We start from the raw sequence: 22039 nt of genomic DNA on the forward strand, positions 1-22039 counted from the left end.
TGATCATAATCTTTCTAATATATCTTTGCGTTTAAATAATTCTAAATATAGTAATCAATATCAACTTGAAATAAGGTAAAATTTAGGGGGTAAGTTGATAGAGTTACATTTAATTTTTATTAAAATAAATAATTTATTAAAGGGTGTACTTAAGCCAAAAGGAGCATTTAAAAGAAATGGAAAGAGTAGCATGTATCATGTGGATTTAATCGAGGTACGCAAATATGGTCGGACGCCATGGTTATAAAAAAAATGTTAATAGGATTTTGAAAACAAAATAACTTTTCTTTTTTATATATTTGCTAAATTGATCTATTTAAAAAAAAAAAAATTAAAGAAGGATCTCAATATAATTCCTCATTTAAAAGCATCTAAAATCTTTTCAAGCAGCAATTCGACAGAGGGGTGGAAGAAATGGGTCGGGAAGTATCAGAGAGCTGTGTGGAGAGTTTAGTAACAGAGATCGTGTCTTCTTACTGCAATGGCTTCTACGCCGACAAACCTGAACTCGCCGCCCGACGGATCGAAGCCATCGGCTTTCAAGTTGGACACCAACTTTCGGAAAGGTAACTTCCAAATTCAACTTGTGTTTCGCTATCAATACTTTTGAGTAATTTGGAGTGAAATAATTGAAAACGACTTTTTGCTGTTTTTCAATTTCGTCGAGATTTGACCTTGTCAATCCTCACCATTAGTCAAACTATCTATCTACTCCCCAAGCTCCATGTATGTAGATGCTATTCCCAAAACCAACTGTGGTTGAATATCCTCACCTGGAAAATCATGATTGGCATTTCGCACAATATCCTAATAGCCTCCTTAGGTTTAGGAGACTTCACTTTTTCTTTTCGTACGGCAATTATAGGGTTATAACATTTCCTTTTATTGCTATTGATTGTCTTTCCTTAATTTGTTAGGATTCACTTGTACAAATGCCCGTCTCACGCAATCTAATCACATATTGAAATACCAAAAACCTTTTCTTCTTTCTCAAATTCGACAAGAATCTATGTGAATCACCGCTGCTTTGCAAGATAAGGCTAAGGTAGAAATGCTTTACTTGATCACTTCGATGTAAAGCTTGAACTAAACTTGTTCTTTGATTGGCTAGATATCCTAGAGGACTAGTTTGATGATATGACATGCTTAATACCACTTTTGTTCGTTTTGCTAAAATGAAAACCAGTTGGAAATGATAAGAAATAGTGACAAAGTTGCATTATTATGAGAGAGAGATTATCTAAGTTTACAATATGTATTTTTTGATAACCATGGTGTCTGGGCCATCTTGCGCGCACCTCGTCTAATTTCAGGGGACACCTGCCAGTGCCACCTCCCACAAGAAACAGGTACTAGGTAAATCTGTCCACCAGGGCTAGGACAGATGGCATCTAAGTTGACAATTTATTTTTCGATGGGTTGAAATAAACGCCAAGCTCAAGTAATGATGTGTTAATTACTCTTCAAGACCCAACTTTTAGACCAAAATGCTTAGCCTTAGGCTACTGAATTCTTAGTGTCACTGAGTTTATGTCTCAATCGTTGATCTACAACTTATATCTTGGTCAAAAGAACTCAAATGTCTCGCTGTTGCTAGGTTCATAAAATGGGTGTTGATTCGATGTCAACATGAAATCACTCTTTATTCCTCATTTCCTCGGATTTTGTGGAGGACCCAGACCAAAATCCTTAGGGTTTCACTTGTAGTTAAACCCTGCTCCTTGTGTTGAGGACATTCTATATTGGAGAGTCCCATAAGATATTAGTCACTACCCCATTTATTCTCGGACAAAGAAATGTTAGCAATGGTACTTCTTACCGTCAGTTTCCTAATTCTCTTCTTCCCATTCCAAGGCATTTAGTAACATTTATCTTCATAATCCCCGTAATATGGCACCACCATTTCCTTGCCATAGGATTAGCTCTCAAGGACTCCAAAGATGACGAGGAGATCTTGGTTCAACTTGAATAATTCTGGGGAGGAGATTGATTGTAGCCTAGGCAATAAAGTCCATCTTGATGTGGCTCAGTGTGTGTTATAGCCAATTGATAATGGATTAGAAGTAAAGTATATATCTACCTTTGCCATCATTTGCATGGGTAATGGTCTAATCTATTTAACTTGTGGTTGACAGGATTAATTGTATGGATTGCATAGAGTTTCCAAAAAAAATTTGTACGGATGGCATAGCTAAAGATGCTAGGCAGTGGTTAAACTTGTTAATAGAGCCTTACCCTAACCTTCAAGGTTGCTTGGTTAGAGTAATGCACTGCCCATTCATTCTTATCCAAAAAAAAAAAGATGCCTTGTCCATTCATATAATGCTTCACCAAGATGAAGTGTATTGTTATGTGTTCTCGGTAGATGTCACCCACATACGCAATTAGTCAACATTGATTATTCTATTGATATGTGATTAGCCATGGCGAGAAAAACACTTTCTCACAAAGGTTCACAGGCAATACAGTCATTCTCAAGTTTACCAAACCGCATGACATACTTCCTAATCCAATAGTGACTCGGCTGCTCGAAGCCCTGTTTCTAAGTGCTTACTTCTTGTCACATCCATTGCTAGTGAAGGGGTTTCATTGAGAATGTATTTTGTCTTCAACTTGTTGTAAAAGACCTTATCTCTCAAGCATTTAGCATTTCTAGTTCACACTTCACAAAGAGGAAATCCACACAATTCTGATTTTGTGGATATATCATTCTAGATTTGAAGGATCTTTGAGATGAGCTACCTTAATTTAGGGACATTCAGTATGTTGTTGGATTTATTCTTGGCCTTTAAACCTAACTTACCTTACTATAAGGAATCCTACAAAGTGATCTGAGCTGAACAAACTAGGAGTTGTTTAGCAATTAACTTTGCTTAACATAGCCTCAGTCTTCTTGATAAGAAAAGAGAGTAAAAAATAGGCTCAGTCTTTGTGTTGTTCAGTCCCTTCTTGCTCCTAGGAAAGACATGTGCAGAATGTGCATTGACATGATGATTATTAAGTGCAGATTTTTCATCCCCAGACTTAGAGGATATTTTAGACATGTTTGTGAGATGGCTCTTGTTAGTATTCTAACATTGACATGTGTGGTGGTTATTAGCAAATCCAAGTCTGCCTCAGACCTAAGTAATGATTGAAAGATTACTTTTAAAACAGAAGACTGTTTGTTTGCATGGATAGTCCTACCCATTGGTAGTCTAAAGCCCTAAGTACCTTCATGCACCTCATTTCTATCCTTTAACCTTATCTTTGATTTAAAAAAAAGAACAAATCATTCTCAGGGAAGCTAAATTTTACGTTATTTGTTCTCTGATCAGTGTCTTGAGCAAGCCTGCACAAACTTCGGTTGATCTTCTGAGCAAATTGTCCGTCCCCATACACAGGTTGCCTAGTTAACTCCTTCGTTGTGCTGGGTTAGAGCTGTAGAGAATGATGTGAACCCAAAACTATCTCTCAAGTTAGTAGTTTTCATAGGTTGGCCTTCTATCATTGGTTCATTAAGAATTTAGTACCTTCATGGCTTCTTACACTGAGCATTGAAGGAGATGTTTTCAATGGAGACTAAGGTTGCCAGAGCTTTCTTGGATATGAAAGACTAGTGCCAGCTGACCTGGTCCTTGGGCACTTTAGCTTCAATATTGATGATCTCCATGCCACCTTGGTTGAACCTCTACAAATTCTCCAGGTAGCTCGTCCAGCCAACAAGCACAGATTGTCAAGGTAATCCTGTTCATCAAGGTTAGAGCAGTGAACTCACACCAAGTTTTGTAGCTGAGAGTCGCGCCTGGAATTTTCAGGTTGTTACTCTTTATGTCTCAACCACTGGACCAGGATGCTTGGGTACTTGAAAACTGGAAGATTTTATGATTGAAGAAAAAGAGCAATTTTAGAAGTGTTCTAGAATTTTAGGATTTTTTTATACCAATATCTTTGGGCTAGTTTGTGGTCAGCTCGACTAATCAATTGGGCAGCATTTCTAGCTAAATCATGACTTTGGATAGAATCTATCCTTGTAAGTTTCACTTAGATCTATCTTTATATCTGACTTTATCGTTATCTTTTAATTAGTGATAACCTTTACTGTTCCAAGAGTCTAGCTTGAGCTGGGTCTCTACTCTTATCAATAGTTTCTGCTTGCACTTGTTTGACACAGTTGACTTGATGAATAATCTTCGGTGAATTGATCTTGTTCTTTCTTTTCTTCTTTCTCAGTCTCCTATTCTCTCTATTCTTTTAACCTTTTTCCCGTTCTTCTTGCTGGGTGCTAAATTAGTTTATTTGTGATAGTGTTGTGTGAAGGTATTTTTTATATCGGGGTTTAGGATCAATGATGCTATAAGCATACAATAACTTGGTAGGCTGAAACTCTAGCCTCTGCCTTTCCTTTTTGTCATTTCTTTTGCTTTGTGGCTTGTCATCCTAGTCGCGACCCCAAAGACTGTTCTTACACTGAGTTCTAGTTTGAAGTGTAATGTATTCTCTGTCTTGTGTTGTTCCGTATTTAATTTTTCCTCTGAGGAGTGTGATTGTAGTTGAAATATGTGTCACTCCTATCTTGATCTCTGTATGATTATACACTGCGCATTACTAAGTTGGACCATGTTTTACCTTTTATGTTTTACTTTCTGTACTATCTCTAGATGATTATTTTCTTGCTAGGTATACCATGGATAGGCCCCGGTTCACTGATCATCTGGAGGCCATCAAATTCATATGCAAGGACTTCTGGTCTGAAGTCTTCAAGAAGCAAATAGATAACCTGAAGACAAATCATAGAGTAAGTTTGAGAATTTGTGCATTTGCTGCTAAACAGTAGTGATCTCTAACTCCTGTTTCTGTAGGGCACCTTTGTGTTGCAAGATAATCGTTTCCGTTGGCTGTCGCGGATGTCAGTTGATCCTTCTATAGAAACTCTTGGTTCTATTCAAGACCCTTCAGCCATGGCTGAAAACAAAGCTGCACAAGCCATAGGAATGCATCTCTATTTCCCATGTGGAATCATAAGGGGGGCGCTTTCAAACCTTGGAATTCCTTGTGCAGTTTCTGCAGATATATCTAATCTTCCTGCTTGTAAGTCTTCTCATTTTAGGTTCTTTTATGCTGCTAATTTTCTTAACTGAAGAGGAAAGTAAGAGCTCCATTTGTATAATTTCCGTGCTTATTTTGAAAAGTGGGTGAGTAAGAAACCTCTTATCTGGTTGGTAAGTTCGCTTAGAAGCACGCATTTTGGGCACAAAGAGCACTCAAAGTTGAAGACACTTTTAAGTCAATACTTTTGTTATTAATTAAATAAAGATATCTCAATACCATTTTCACATCAGTGTCCTGGTCATTTGGGAAAAAAAAAGTCTCGATTGGAAACTGGATGGGGATAGATAAATTAAACTACGAGGTAGATTTAAGTGGAAGATTTAGATTTCTCTTCACTAGGTATTTCTCTTTTCAACATATAATTTCATTGAATTTCACACCAAGCTGGTGTCCATGGTAGAGGTAATATTATTGTTTCATTAGTCCATCTAACTATCTATTAAAAGGGCATAGATTTTATACATAAACAATGCAAATGACAAAGAAAATCCCTATTATCTTAGTTGTTTTCACCTTCAACAAGGTAGGGGCAAGGCTATTAACACACCACCCTCCCCAGACCCCACTTATTGGGATTATGATGTTGAAAACCCACTGTTTCCCACATTCAGATGTACGAAATATTTGCTCATTATGACGTGTTTTATTGGGATATGATATTACACAGGTTCATTTGTAATACGAATAAAGGCATGATGGGCTTTTGCAAGAAGAGTATATTATCCAAAGGTTTCATGAGCCATTTCTGTGCTTAGCATGTTCAACTCTCACATGAATGCCCTGTATTGTGTTGTGATTCCAGACTTAAGAATTACAATTTCTCAGAGAAATGATGTTTTCACATATATGAGACAAACATTGTATAGGTATTCTGAGTACAAGGTTTCTTCTTCATGATACATTAAATTTCTACATGGACTCTTGCAAACTTCTTGATACAATTTCCCTTAGGTTTCATGATCCATTTCTGTGCTCAATATGTTCAATATTTCACTCTAATGTCTGGTAGTGTTACGAATTTAAAGTTTTTTTTTCTACTTATATGAGACAAACACTGTATAGGTCTTTTCGGAACAAAAACGTTCTCCTGAGATCCTCTTATGAGCTCCCGGTAATGGTATATGAGCAGGTAATGGTATATGAGCAGGGTGTTGAGGAATAAAACAATTTACCTGAGTTCCAGTGAAAAGTAAAGGCATGGTATTAATAGGATGTGTGTATGCATTATTACCTTTAGTTTTATTTATGGGTATATTCGGCAAAATACATAATAATCCTTTTCCATGTACTAGACTTGAATTCCTGGTGCACGTTAGTCATTTTCTTGTCTAATTTTCATATTCAGAATGCTGGGTAAGACCGACAATAAACTCTTGTGGTCCGGCTTATTTTCGGACTTTGTGCATAGAGGGAGTTTTAGTGCATCGAATTGCCCCTTTTTACACGTGATGCGAGTGAAATATACTCAAATTGTCTATCTAAGCAGTCAAGTTTCGAGATAAGTCAGAATACAACGCAGAACTTTATATACAACCCCCAATAACTTTATAAGAGCAACCTTTCATTTTATTACTGTTGAACTATTTAATAAAATTGACGGTATAAATATTCCTTTAACAAGATTGAAACCACTTTTATACCATCACAATCCATTAAGTCTGGCACTTCGTTCTTTCGCTTCATTAATTATATGCTATAAACCTATTTTAGATAAATTATCCCTAATTTGTGGACTCCATCTTCCCCAAAAAGAAAAAGAAAATCGTACTAACATTTTTGTACAAATTAGATTATTTAAATTGGAGATGCTTTTTTCATTCGCTCTAGTACATAAAGAAGAAGATAATATCCTTCAAGATCTTACGTAGATGATTGATCAACATTTTAGACGAAAGAGGATAATTCACATGATTTTGGGAAAAAAATAATATGAAATGACATGAAGCTTTTGAAATTAAGGTACACACACTTCAGGAAGATCTGTAAAGCATTTTGCACGTATACATGGCCTCTCAACCTAATCTACGCATTCATTATCTGAGAAACTTACATTTAATTTTCTACCTTTTCGCATTCGACTGTTGAAAAAAAAATGCTGCTACTACAGGTAAAGATGCTGTCAAGACCGATTAGTGGAAGACATAGTGACATGCCAAGATAAGAGAGGACTACTTGTCCCTATGTTCCTCGTCATAGTGATATAAGCTTCATGGTAAATGATACATTCGTGTATTAAAAATCATCCTAAAGACTTAAGACACTTTCAAAAAGAAACATGTTTCTCTGAAGGAGAAAGACCATCAAGTCACTATCCCACAACAACTATAGAAACTCTTACCATACACAATTCAAAATGTTCTATACAACCAGCAACTGCTAATGCCACTTTAGGCGACATGTCAATGCTTCCGAATCAAAATCTAGGATATTCAAATTTTATGGACTATACAAAAATCCGAGCTAAGGACAGTTGAACGATCTGTGCAGATTGGATCCTTCAGGATTTATGTTCCATGTTGTGATGTAATCATGTGATCACCAGATTAGAGCAGGGATATATAGCACACGGATGAATAATGGCACGAGCTGATGAATCTTGCACAGGCAGCAAAATCCATACCTACTTAAAATCAAACAAACGCTTACATGAAGTTATCTACGATTAACTTCTTTAACTCCTCCATTTTCTGAATTATTGTAGGGTTCATCAAGTCTCTGGCTTCTCTTATAAGAGTGCCTTCTCTACTGAAATTATATGCATCCACCACTGTCCCTATCAAGTTGTATAGCTGCTCCGGAGTCCTGTAATGAGTAGGCAGGCATCTATGAATCATAGCTAAAAAGTAAAACTATGTTAAATAAACCAAAAAATGAGGGAGGGAAAAGGCGGCCTCTGATGGAGAGTAGTATTCGAGCCGTAGAAAGTACAATTATGTATAATTTCAGATACATCTGACAGAAGTGCCTTTACATCAAGGACAACTGTCAAAGTATTAAGTATTAGATTTAATACATACGTGTACAAGCAATCTACATCGTCCCCTTCAAGTTCTTCTCCCGGTGTGAAGGCATCTTTCAAAGCACACATTCGCTCCTCAGGATCCTTAACTGTGAGTAGATATTTCAGAATTCTTACTTCTTTTGGCATAAGCCTCTGAAGATTTCCTCTTGATGTCATATACAAGTGATAAAGAACATCCTTTACCTGTAAAAATGAAAAAAATAAATAAATTCACAAGCTTAACTATTTGCCTATCAGAGAAAAAGGAATAACTTTTTGACATGAATGAGTAGAGCCAAAAACTGTGGTGAGTCAACATACTTATACAGAACCGCATCTCATGCAAAAGTTTATCATCAAAAAATAGAGCTGAAACAAGAAATCATGCGACTCAGATAAGAATGCTAGCTACGTCTATCGGTCCTGAAATTCTAAAACATGAAACCACCACATGTAAGATGGAGACCTGCTATGCTACCTGTAGAATTCCAATAGCAACTTCAACTTATAAGTGAACCAAGTTTCCAACAATAGGTCACAAGGGCAGAGCAAGTGCAAGAACTCACAAAAGCTACTAACCACACACTATTTTAATGAACATCAACACTTTCGTCAACATGGAGGGTAACAATCACTATTCCAATAGAAAAATTCCAGCTTGATAATTTTAGTTTGCGGTCATTAGACTATGAAAGTCCATGTTGTTTAGCAAAAATCCCATGACATTGCTAATGGGGTAAATTACCATCATCTATATCAGTTAGACATAAATACTTTGTCACCTTTGCCTCATACTTCTAGTTCTATAGCCTCACAAATGGAGAGATTTACACTTACGAGTTGAGATGGAGAGGTTTGCACTTACGAGTTGAGAGGAAAATTCTCCAACAGAATCTTAAGTAGCTCCCACAAGGAAAACAAAAATTATTTGGAGATCACTAAGAATTGTGTCATTTTGAATGTTTTCATTTCAGTAATCTTCTATTTCTTGATCAAGTTAAAGCTACACAGTAATTGGTCAGGGGTACTTGAAAGATGTGAAATTTTCTTATCTAGATGGAAAAGTCACTCTCTCTCTCTCTCTCTTAGTGGTAACCTTTTTCTTATAAACACAGCTGGATTGTTTATTTTGATGAGGTAAAGATTATTGGTGTGAGCCAGCAAGGTGCTGTTTAGTTGTACCCCCAAAAAGGTATGTGCATTACAAGTCATGTAATGAACAGCGAAAGTCCAACATGGCTTTGCACCAAAAATAAGTCTTTAACATATACAATTGTGTTTTGAGTTTGATCACAATTTTCTTCTCCTAAAAGATTGGTGCTTTGCTTTCTTTCCAAATAACCCGAAAATAATGTGTTCCAAGTACCAAAATCTGATTTGGCAATGCCTTTCCTATGCCATGCATGTAGGAGATCTAAAGTGGAATTCGACATGCACCATTTGATGTCCAAGATACTTAAAACCAAATGTCGAAGCTCGCTTGAGACCTTAAAATGGAGGAAAAGGTGATTAATATCTTCTGCATCTTCCTCAGAAAGAAATAGATTGTCAAGTGGGAGGCATCTATCATTTGCCAAGTGAAGCATTTGACTTTGTTCGGGGCCTTGCTTTTCCAAATTGTTGTCCATGGACAAATAGGAAATACTGGATTCTTCGCTACATATATTACAACAACAACAAGATACCCATTGTATTCCCACAAAGTGGATCTGGGGAGGGTATAATGTACACAGTCCATACCACTATCTCGGATGAAGTAGAGAGGTGGTTTCCTATAGACCCCCGGCTCGAGACAAATAACAGTATACCAAGCAAAAAACATAAAAACAAACAACAAAGTCGGTAACACACCATTAGATAATTAACAAAACAAGATGCCCCCAGATACTATGAATTATTTATCCGAAAATCACAAACATCACGAACAAGAAACTACAAGACACATGCATAACACTATGACTACAGGTACATCTACAAACAAAGCACACCTTCTTACTTGTAAGGATACTATTACCCACTAATTCTCTACCCTTTCGCGTCATCCACACCTTCCTATCAAGGGTCATGTCTTTCATAAGCTATTTCATAAGCTATAACTGTTCCATGTCATGCCTAATAGCTTTCCCCTAATATTTCTTCAGCTGGCAACGGACCAGAACCAGTACCACCGGACCGGTTTGATCGGAATCGGAACCGGAACCGGTACCGGAACTGCCTTACCGAATTTGTTGCCAGCCTGAAGTTCAGCCTACCTCTGCTCCGTCTAAAATCATCAATAGTTAGCCTCTCATACCTCTGTACAGGGGCATCCATGCAACTCCTCATCACATGCCTGAACTATCTCGACCTTATTTCCTGCTTCTTGTCTCCCACCGAAGCCACTCCTACCTTCTCTCAAATAATCTCATTTCTAACCTTATCACTCCTATTAAGTCCACACATCTATCACAACATCCTTATCTCCGCCACATTCACTTTTGAATATGGGAGTTCTTAACTGGCCAACACTCCGCTCCATACAACATAGTCGGTCAGACTGTCAATCTATAGAACTTACGTTTAAGCTTGGGAGGCACCTTCTTATCACACAAGACTCCCGAAGCGAGCCTTCATTTCAACCACTTTGCACCAATACAGTGAATGACATCCTCGTCAATCTCTCTATTCTCCTGAATCTATGATTCTTGAACTATCTCTCTTCCGAATGGCCTGAGAATCCAGTTCTATTACCACGTTTGCCTCATGCGTAAAATCACTGAACTTACACTCCAAGAACTCCGTCTTCTTCCTGCTCAACCAAAGCTTTTATAAATCTAGCGTCTGTCTCCAAACCTCCAACTTATCATTAACTTTTTTCGGGTCTCATCAATAAGCACTACATCATCTGCAAATAGCATACACCAAGACACCTCCCCTTAAATACTTCGCATCAATATATCCATCACCAAGGTGAATAAAAATGGATTAAAAGTCTATCCCTGGTGCAACGTTGTCAAAACAGGAAAATGCTCTAAATCTCCTTCTACCGTCCTCACGTGAGTCTTCACTCTATCTATCGCACATGTCCTGAATCGACCTAATGTACATCACTGACACACCTCTAACCTCCAGGCCCCTCCTCAAGATGAATGAACACCATGTACAAATCCTTCTTCATCTCCCTATACTGCCCTACTGGTCTCCTCACGAGATGAATGACCTCAATAGTCGAGCGGCCTGACATGAAACCAAACTGATTCTCGAAAATAGTCACAATCCTCCTCATTCTCAAGTCTACCACTCTTTCTCAAACCTTCAATAGTATGACTCAACAACTTGATACCCCTATAGTTGTTGCAACTCTGAATGTCCCCCTTGTTCTTATATAATGGAATTAGCATACTCCATCTCCAAGCTTCGGACATCTTTGTTGTCCTAAAAATGATGTTAAACAATCTTGTTAGTCACTCCATACCTACCCCGCTCTTCCAAAAATCCATTGAAATCTCGTCTAACCTAGTCACCCGACCCTACACATCCTACGAATAGCACCCTTGACCTCCTCAACCTTAATATGCCTACAATAGCTGTAATCGCGACAACTCTTTGAGTGCTCCAAATCCCCCAACATTAAGCCTTTGTCCCTCTCGTTGTTCAAAAGTCAATAAAAATAAGACTGCCACCTCCTCCTAATGAAGGTATCATCCACCAATACTTTGTCATCCTCTCCCTTGTGCACTTCACTTGGTCAAGGTCACAGGTCATCGCTTCCTAACCTTGGCAAGCCTATACAACTTCTTATCCCTGTTTTTCTCCTCTAAAACCGCATACAAGCTCTCGAAAGCTGTTGTCTTGATCGTCGAAACCACTAACTTAGCCTATTTCCTAGCAAAGTTATACTCCTCCCTATTCGTCCGCTTCTCCTCGTCATACTTGCTCTCCACCAACTTCGCATAAGCCACCTTCTTAGTTTCCACCTTCCTCTTAACTTCTTCTTTCCACCACCAGTCCCCCAGTGCTTGCCAGATCGGCTTCTCGAAACACCCAACACCTCTCTAGCTGTCTCCTTGATACAACTGACAGTCATCTCGTGCCCCTAAGAAAGGTAAGAAAAAGGACCAAGCAAATATGATTGAGTCCAACAAAGAATGTGATGATCTGTGTGCTATGTTTTCAGAATGCAACTTGGTGGGGAATCCTCGCGAGTGGTGGATGGATTCCGGTGCCACCCGTCATGTTTGTGCCAACTAAGAGTTGTTTTCGTCATTTGCTCCGGCTCAAGTAGAAGAAATGATCTACATGGCTAACTCCGCTACGGCTAAGGTAGAAGGAACAGGAAAAGTGGGCTTGAAAATAACTTCAGGAAAGGTTTTGACACTTAACAATGTCTTGTACGTTCCAGAATTGCGTAGGAACTTGATTTCTGTTTCACTTCTAGACAAGAACAGATTCAAATGTGTAACCGTTTCTGAAAAAATTGTAATTAGCAAAGGAGAAGTGTATATAGGAAAAGGCTATCTCACCGAGGGCCTTTATAAGATGAATGTAATGAATGTTGAAATCAATAAAAGTTTAAATTCTTCTTACTTGCTTGAGTCTTATAATTTGTGGCATGAACGTTTAGGCCATGTTAATTACAAAACGTTACGAAAATTGATTAACTTAGAGGTTTTGCCAAATTTTGAGTGCAATAAATCAAAGTGTCAAACGTGTGTGGAATCAAAGTATGTCAAGCATCCTTATAAGTCCGTTGAAAGGAATTCCAACCCCTTAGACTTAATACACACTGACATTTGTGATATGAAGTCAACACCATCACGTGGTGGAAAAAAGTATTTCATAACTTTTATTGACGATTGCACTAGATATTGTTATGTCTACTTGCTAAATAGTAAGGATGAAGCAATAGATGCGTTTAGGCAATACAAAACTGAAGTAGAAAATCAGTTAGAGAAAAAGATAAAAACGATAAGAAGTGATAGGGGCGAAGAATATGAATCTCCTTTCGCCGAAATATGTGTAGAGAATGGAATTGTCCATCAAACTACGGCCCGTATTCACCTCAATCTAATAGAATTGCGGAAAGAAAAAATCAAACTTTGAAGGAAATGATGAATGTCTTACTTATAAGTTCCGGTTTACCGCAAAACTTGTGGGGAGGCTATCCTTACAGCCAATCGTATACTCAATAAAGTTCCCCATAGTAAGACACAATCAATTCCTTATGAGAAATGGAAAGGAAGGAAACCCAACTTGAAATATTTCAAAGTGTGGGGGTGTATAGCAAAGGTCCAAGTTCCAATGCCTAAAAGGGTTAAGATAGGACCTAAGATGGTGGACTGTGTGTACATAGGATATGCTAAAAGTAGTAAAGCATATCGGTTTTTGGTTCATAAATCCGAACATCCGGATATAAATGAAAATACAGTAATTGAATCAGATAATGCTGAATTCTTTGAAAACATTTACCCGTACAAAATTAGACATGAACGGTCTAGTGGAGGATCTAAACAACCTCGAGATGAACCAAGTGAGAATGTACATAATGAAGAGAATCCAAGACGTAGTACACGTCAAAGAACATCTACTTCGTTTGGATCAGATTTTGTAACATCTCTCTTAGAAAATGAGCCTCAAACATTTAAAGAAGCGATGTCGTCGTCAGACTCATCCTTTTGGAAAGAGGCAGTCAATAGTGAAATTGATTCAATCTTAAGCAACCATACGTGGGAATTGGTTGATCTTCCTCCAGGAAATAAACCTTTAGGTTATAAATGGATCTTCAAAAGGAAAATAAAAGCAGATGGTAGTATTGACAAATACAAGGCAAGACTTGAAGTAAAGGCTTCAAGCAAAAAGAAAGCCTTGATTACTTTGATACATATTCGCCAGGAACAAGGATAACATCGATTCGAATGTTAATTGCCTTGGCAGCGGTATATGGTCTTGAAATCCTTCAAATGGATGTGAAAACCACATTCCTAAATAGAGAATTGGAGGAAGATATTTATATGGAACAACCTGAGGTTTTTGTGGTTCCAGGAAAGGAGAATAAGGTGTGTAAACTTATTAAGTCATTGTATGGACTAAAGCAAGCACCTAAACAATGGCATATGAAGTTTGACCAAACCATGTTGACAAACGAGTTCAAAATAAATGAATGTGATAAATGTGTTTATATTAAAGACACTCCAAGTCACCAAGTCATTGTGTGTTTATATGTGGATGATATGTAGATCATCAGTAGAGACATTTCTGACATAAATGCAACGAAACGAATGCTCGAGAGCAAGTTTGATATGAAAGACCTTGGAGTTGCGGATGTGATCTTAGGTATAAGAATCCATAGAACTCCACAAGGGTTGGCATTGTCACAGTCTCATTATATCGAAAAGGTACTTGACAAATTCAAGTATATGGAATTCGGTATTGCCAAGACTCCATTGGATGTGAGCTTTGCACTTCGAAAGAATGAAAGTGAAAGTGACTCACAATTGGAGTACGCAAGAGTATTGGGATGTTTAATGTATATAATGAACTGTACACGACCAGATATAGCATGCGCTATTAGTAAATTGAGTCGGTACACGAGTAATCCCAACAAAACTCATTAGATGGCAATGAAAAGAGTGTTTCGATATCTTAAATACACTCAAGACTATGTTTTGCATTATAATAAATATCCCGCGGTACTTGAAGGACATAGTGATGCAAATTGGATCACCGCATAGAACGAAGTAAAATTCACAAGTGGATATGTATTTACTATCGGTGAAGGAGCAGTCTCTTGGAAATCATCCAAACAGACTTGTATTGCTCGCTCTACAATGGAATCTGAATTTATCGCATTGGATAAAACCGGTGAAGAAGCAGAATGGCTCCAAATTTCTTGGAAGATATTACTTATTGGCCCAAACCAGTGGCACCAGTATGTATACACTGTGATAGCCAAGCAACAATAGGTAGGGCAGGAAGCATGATGTACAGCGGTAAATCTCGTCACATAAGACGGAGACATAATACCGTCAAGGAACTTCTCTCTAGTGGAATTATCACTGTTGACTATGTAAAGTCAAAGGATAATGTGTCGGATCCACTTACAAAAGGCCTATCTAGAGAAGGAGTAGAAAGGGCATCCAAGGGAATGGGTTTAAGGCCTAGGATAAGTCAGCATGGCAGTAACTCTACCTAGCAGACAGTAACTCTACCTAGCAGACTGGAGATTCCAAGAGCTAGGTTCAAGGAGATCAAACAAATTTGTGTCTGACAGGTTCAACATTGTCAATTGCCCAACCCATTCTCATGATGTAGACAATGTTTAGTAAACAAGGATAAGACTTAAGGTGAAAAGTCTTTTAATGATTATCAAATCTATAGGATTGAACATATAGAAATCACCTATGTGAGGGCGAAGTGGAAGCCGCTTTAAGGAGAATGTTAGTAAAGGCCTATTCTCTAAGCTATCAAGAAACCGGGACGTGTTCATGACTGAAAAGAACAAAACCGTGAGAACCATAAATGGTAAAAGGCTGGTTGTGTGACATGTGTTATCTAGGTGTACACTAAAGCTTGACGGTTCAAAGATATCAAATCTACCGATTGACCGAGTGCATCCGATGCATGTTCACTACGAAAAGTTCAAAGGAAAACCCACTTATCTAGATGCAATCAGTCTTTGCTTGATGATCACATACTTGTCCGTAAAAACTTTACGAAAAATAATCATTTCCCATTCATGTGGGGGATTGTTGGGTTCAAAGTATATGAAAAATGGAGGAAAAATGGTGGAAAAGAGAGACACCAATTTAGAGAGTGTACTCTCAAATTAGAAAGTTCACTCTTTCTCTCACATTGGTGGAAGAAGAGAACTTGTGAGTGTTTAAAATAAGGAACACTTACTCCACATGGTAAGTGAGGCAAGAAATAAGAGATGCCTCGCACCGTTGTCTTCGTTGCTCGCTCGGCTCGGCTTCGGCTTTGGCTTCAGCTTCGGATTTGGAAAATGATCGATCGATGAGATCTATCTTTTTGGACAATTTATTCGACAGAAATTTAATCCGAAGGGAAAGAAAAAACACAGTAAATTTTTCTATGTTTTGATCCTCGAGTTATATGCATGCATGGCACTATTTCGAACTGATGCTTCTGAAATAAAATCTCTTCTTGTCTTAAAAACATTCTGTGTGATCAATCAAATTGTTGAGTGAGTTCGTAGAATCCGACAATTTGAGGTACCGCTATTGGTCGGATTGTAGGCCATTTTATCCTGGGATGAAGATTCCATAACCTTGGGTACAGTGAGGGGAATTATTCCTTAAGGACACTCCGTGAAGTCGGGGGACTTGGCCTTAAATTCTGTTTCATCTATTTTCTGAAATCTAACACACTTCTTGGATAGATTATTAAGTAATTTTGTGTTGAAGGTGTTAAAGAACTTCAGAGGTGTTCTTGTTTATACATGAACTATTGTTGAAGTTCGTGTTGCAATTATTCAGATTCTTGTACCCGAAACTACATAAAATAACACTTAGTAGCCCATAATGCTTGACTGACTCATGAAAACCCTCAAAAGAGGGGTATCTTTCTACGTAACAGATGTCAACCATGCAGGAGGAGGCAGAACCATAAACCATTTGTTCATTTTCATTGGAAAGTAAAAGCCCAACCCTGGCACATTTTTCTCCTAAAATGGGTAATGACAAGTAACACCACAGATCAATGCCTTTTTCTTTTTTATTTTGAGAATATAATACAGTATCAATTCTTAGCCTCTAAGAATACCTATAAGATTAGAAAGGGATTCCTGTTTTTTGCTTTTTTTTGCTCAACCTGTAAATAGATCAGCACTCCCTTAGTGTTGTTCTTACTTTTTATAATACCATGACCTTTCTCTTAACAAGAAAATCAAGTTTATGCTAGAACAAGGAAATTACAGGAAGAAGTGAGATGTGAATCTGCAGCTGAAGGAAAGAATGATCTTGCCTCGTCTTTTGTCATGTCTGACTCCTTGGCTGCTGACCATGCTTTTGAAATCATGAGCACCAGTGCTGAATCAAGTTGATTTTTTTGGGCCAAATCATCTATTTTCTTGCAAGCCGCATCCAAAGAAGGAGAATTGAGTATATCTTGGAATTTTAACTCTGCAGCGTTTAATGCTTCTATGCTTTCAGTAGCAGTATCATAAGATTCCACAGCTGCCAAACACATATTCCCTAGTTTTGCCACAGCTAATTATAGAGAAAATGCAAAATCTGGTCAGTGAAACCGATCAACAGCAGAAACAAAGTAATGAAAAGCAAGGGAACATATGGTTTTCAATTTCTAAATTTACAGTAAGAGAATCTTACACTCCCAGAGTCAGAGATTCTCCAAAAGCTGCTTCTATCTCATTAAAACAAAATATCATATTGTAGCATACTAATATTTGTTTTCTATAGCAAGAGGAAAAATTTTAATTGATACTTTTTGACTTCTTTCTCTTGGACCTTAGGAGTGACTCCACATATAGCGAGCTTTAGTGAGGAGTAAATGTGTTAATATATGGGAAACAACATTTCTAGCATGTATATATTGCAAAAAGGAAATAGTGTCTTAGTACAGATTACAAGGCAAAACTTTCAAAGTAAATTCAACCCAAAATAAGAAGAAAATTCCAGGCAGGAGGCATATTTACCATTTTGTTCTGCTGGATCATCATAATAGGATTCTGCGACAGTGTGGAGATGAACAAAAAACTCTTTTGTAAAATCTTTACGACGCCTGGCAACAATATCACCAACCTCGGATGGTGACCTTCTGATGGTCTCAAGAAGTTCGTTATGCCTCTGAACGTCATCATCAACCTGGAAAGGAACTTCCAGTTGAATCTCAAAAAAAACAGACCAAGCTCACATAAAAGCTGAAAATTGTATCTTAAACACAAGAAATAAGATAAATATTGCAAGAAATCTACTAATAATCCTCAAAATCACCCTCAATCCTTTGATCTGTAATATGTAATTGATTATAAAAGATCAACTCATCCCAATAGAGCACAGAAATTAGCAACAACTAAACATAAATAATTGATTAAATTTAGTATTCATGATTCAACTGAGCGCTTGTTGGGACTTTCTTAAAGAAGAAACTCAAATAAATACAACAGAATAAGGTTTAATCTTATTCATGGAGATTTGAAATTATTCAAAAATGAATTTGACATAATTGAGTTTCTATGTAAATTGAAAGCATATTAATTCATGATATGGCATATACAGCATGAGAACTTCATGCTCGCTATGGAAGTCAGTTACCTCTTTCAGTTTTCTTTGAAGCCTGAGAAACTTGTGCTTCATTCCAGGATCACTCTCACCGTCTGCTCGGTCCTGACACCGCTTGTAGAAGTGGGGGCGAATATTGTTCCATTCCTTACTAAATGCTAGCAATCTTCTCCAATCAATAGGTTTGGGCTTGTCAACCAAGAAGACCTCAATTAACTTGTCGCATATTCGGATCATTTTATTCTCATCCAACCCTTCAGAAGCATCTTTACTGTCCTCTCCGTTTTCCATATCAGTTTCTTGACTAGTAACAGAATCAGATAACTTAGTAGTGGATATTTGGTCGTTGACTGCACCATCTGGCACTGCAGTTATATCACCAATTACTGCAGCAAGAGATGACTGTCTCAACCTCAGTCCATTTATAGATAAGAAAGAACCTGACATTTTGAGAGACATCATTATTTTCCAAACGATTTCACAGAACCAACAGACAAAAGATTGCACTCCCTACATCCCATTTTATATTGTGTTTTGACTAATCCCAGATTTTAAGATGTTAGAATAACTTAGGTAGTATTATGATACTGGAAGGAACATATCACTGAGATAAAGTTTTCTTCAACTCCAACTCCAACTTCGAATAATCCTGTCTTTCAACTTAACCACAAATTTGGTCCAAAGGCATATTAGATTAAGAGTTCCAACCATTACCTTGACGGAAAATACATCACACCTCATTTCAATTTTTCCTTTTTATTTTTTTGATATGCATATTAAGTTCAGATTTTGAACTTAATAATCCTGTCTTTCAACTTCACCACAATTTTTCTCCAAATGCATACTAAATTAAGAGTATCAAAGATTACTGACAGAAAAATACATTACACCTGGTCAAGAACCTGCATGGGCCAAAGTTTTCCGTTAGTTTATTTTGCAGATTGTATTAGTTTATATGCATTTATGTTTTGTGTCTGTTATACTGCTATCGGTCCTAAGCCAGGGGTCTATCGGAAACAGCCTCTCTACTTCATCTGATGTAGTGGTATGTTGTTGTTGTTGCTATAAGCATATTTAAGTTCTATATTGAACTTTATAATCATGTCTTTCAACATCACAATAAATTTTCTCCAAACGCCTACTCCCTCCGTTTCTATTTGTTAGTCCTACTTTCCTTTTTAATCCCTTTGAAAAAGAATCTCTCTTTCCTTAGCTGACATCTCTTTAATTCCATCATCTTTCCACATGGCATGCAAGGCCACGAGATTAAAAAGACATTTTGATACATTTGACACAATTTTAATTTGAAATCACAAGATACAAAAATCTCCTACTTTTCTAAACTCCGTGTCAACTCAAAACAAGACAAACAAGTTAAAGCGGAGTAAGTACAAAAAAAATTTTTTGTACTAATAAGCGTATCTAAGTTCAAAATATGAATCATAAAATGAATTAGAATCGTTCAAACTGAGAATAATACTTTAAGTAAATAGAATATTTTCATAGTACGATAAGACCGGGAGAAGTGTTACATACCTCCGGTATTAGCTCCGGCGAGGTGCCGCTGACGATGTTGAATTGGATTTGGGATAAAAGAGAGCGGCGGAAGAAGGGAGAAATTTCTAGAAGCACAAGTGGGTGGCCGTACGGTAACTGCATAGGAGCAAGGTATAATAGAAGCTGCTAGAACCATTATTTGATGGTTTACAAGTGAAGAAGAAAGCAGATGAAGTTAGTTTTGAGAGAGAACTGCTTAACACACTCTGTTCCTTGTGTGTTTGTTTGTTTGTTTTTCTGAATATCAGGTAGCAGGGAAGACCAAAATTATTGACACGAACGGAAACGGATCGGGTAATACATTACAAGATGTGATTATGTAAAAAGATCGAAATTTTAAATAATTATGATAAATTAAATAGCGGTATTACCTAATTTTTCTTATTTCTAAATTATTATGTCTTCTCTCTCCTATCAAATGATACCTTTCTTTTCTTTTCTATATATTAGAAGTGAAGATTTTAATATGTCACATTTTTGTTTTTAAATTCAATATTGAAGGTATTAAGATCTGTAAAATAAGTTTTAAGTTCAAATTGATAATTTTTTATTCTTTATTTTTTGAATATCATCAAAAGTTTTAATAAAAGCTCATTCTTTTCTCTTTAATTATCAACAATGCCAAGTAAAGAATTTACAATAATGTCATCATATGTAGCCTTGCATATATTTCCACACACGTGAGCCCTCCATCTTCTATTTACTTTTCATTTTTATTTATCTTTTTATTGTATAAAATTGTTTCAAATATATTATATTTAAGTAAATTGATTAGTAAGATGATAATTTATTGTAAAAATTAATTATTGATACAATTAAATAAATTTTATTCTTTGTTTAATTTCATATCAAACATATAATTTACTTTTTTTCTTATTTGTTACTACAATTTCACCTAATTTAATTTTTTTTCCTAATATATAGAAGAGAAAATTTCGATATATCTGCTTATGTTGTCTGCTTCAATTTCTTCAATCGTGATTTTATTATATTGCCCCTAATTAATTATTATAAGTTATTTATATATTAAAAAATAATAATATTTAATTTTTAAAAAATAGATATTTATGACATGTCTATTTCAGTTGCTTCAGTCTTAATTTTACTTTTAATTAATTATTATAAATTATTTATATATTAAAAAATTAATAATATTTAATAAAAAAAAGTAAAATAGACATTTATGACATGTTTGCTTCAGCTGCTTTAATCGTAATTTTACTAAATATTTTCCTAATTAATTATTATAAGTCATCTAAGTATTTAAAGTAGCTCTCCATCGACCTGTCAGCTTCAGCTGTTTGTTCCATGATTTTACGATATCATTCCTAAGTAATTATTATAAATTATTTACATATTAAAAAATTAATAATATCTAATAAAACAATAGAATAGATATTTATGACATGTTCGTTTCAGCTGCTTTAATCATAATTTTACTAAATATCACCTCTAATTAATTATTATAAGTCATCTAAGTATTAAATAAATAAATAATATTTAATTAAAAAGACAAAATAGATATAAAATGATAAGTTAACTCTTGATGTTTTAAATAACTTGACGTCTTATATGAGATTTCACTTACTTTTTTTTTTCACAAGTATCTTTTATAGTAATTTTATTACATCACATCTAATTAGTTGTTGTGAGTTATTTAAGACACGTCTATTTCGTTGCTTCATTCGTGATTACTATATCACCTCTAATTAATTATTATGGGCATTTAAGCATCATGTCACTTAAATTATAGTAGAAAAAGTTTTATATAATAATTAAAAATTTAAATTATTTAAAAAATGTAATTGACTATTAGTGATACAAAACACTGGACAAGGAGTGTAGCATATGTTTTTTAAAAATTATATAAAAATATTATAAATTACAATAACTAAAAACTTGAAATATATAATAATAATTTAATCTATTATATATTTTTATAAAATATTTAAAAAATACTATAAATCACAATAACTAACAACTTAAAAATTTTAAATGATATAAATATTTGGTTGACTCTCGAAATTGTATCAGTGTTGCTTATATTGAAATAGAAGAAAAATATTATAAATCACAATAATTAATAATTTAAATTATTTTTAAAATACAATTGACTATCAATGACACAAAAGTTTGGATAAAGAATGTAATA

At 35.9% G+C, this 22039-nt stretch overlaps 2 protein-coding genes across 6 annotated transcripts; one reads left to right on the plus strand and one right to left on the minus strand.

Annotated features, from left to right (window-relative positions):
• Positions 1-201: 201 nt before the first annotated feature.
• LOC107867581 (trafficking protein particle complex subunit 6b) lies at positions 202-6496 on the plus strand. Of its 4 annotated transcripts, none has more exons than XM_016713883.2 (4): positions 202-566; positions 4660-4777; positions 4842-5070; positions 5759-6055. In XM_016713883.2, exons 1-4 carry the CDS (start codon positions 415-417, stop codon positions 5785-5787), a joined length of 528 nt encoding a protein of 175 aa, XP_016569369.1. In that variant the 5' UTR covers positions 202-414; the 3' UTR covers positions 5788-6055. The 4 variants fall into 4 exon arrangements, with proteins under 4 accessions (XP_016569369.1, XP_047266399.1, XP_016569370.1 ...); XM_047410443.1 differs by lacking the exon at positions 5759-6055 and adding an exon at positions 6154-6496 and having other exon boundaries at positions 299-566; XM_016713884.2 differs by having other exon boundaries at positions 314-566; positions 4675-4777.
• Positions 6497-7241: 745 nt separating this feature from the next.
• Positions 7242-20321, minus strand: LOC107867582 (uncharacterized protein At4g37920). 2 transcript variants are annotated; one of them, XM_016713885.2, is made up of 6 exons: positions 19867-20321; positions 18364-18770; positions 17745-17913; positions 17054-17298; positions 8109-8296; positions 7242-7893 (listed from the first exon to the last, which is right to left on the minus strand). In XM_016713885.2, exons 1-6 carry the CDS (start codon positions 20021-20023, stop codon positions 7734-7736), a joined length of 1326 nt encoding a protein of 441 aa, XP_016569371.1. In that variant the 5' UTR covers positions 20024-20321; the 3' UTR covers positions 7242-7733. The 2 variants fall into 2 exon arrangements, with proteins under 2 accessions (XP_016569371.1, XP_016569372.1); XM_016713886.2 differs by having other exon boundaries at positions 18364-18716; positions 19867-20291.
• Positions 20322-22039: the final 1718 nt, after the last annotated feature.

The sequence above is a fragment of the Capsicum annuum genome, chromosome 4 (genome assembly GCF_002878395.1).
Source record: "Capsicum annuum cultivar UCD-10X-F1 chromosome 4, UCD10Xv1.1, whole genome shotgun sequence".
Taxonomy (NCBI): Eukaryota; Viridiplantae; Streptophyta; class Magnoliopsida; order Solanales; family Solanaceae; genus Capsicum; species Capsicum annuum.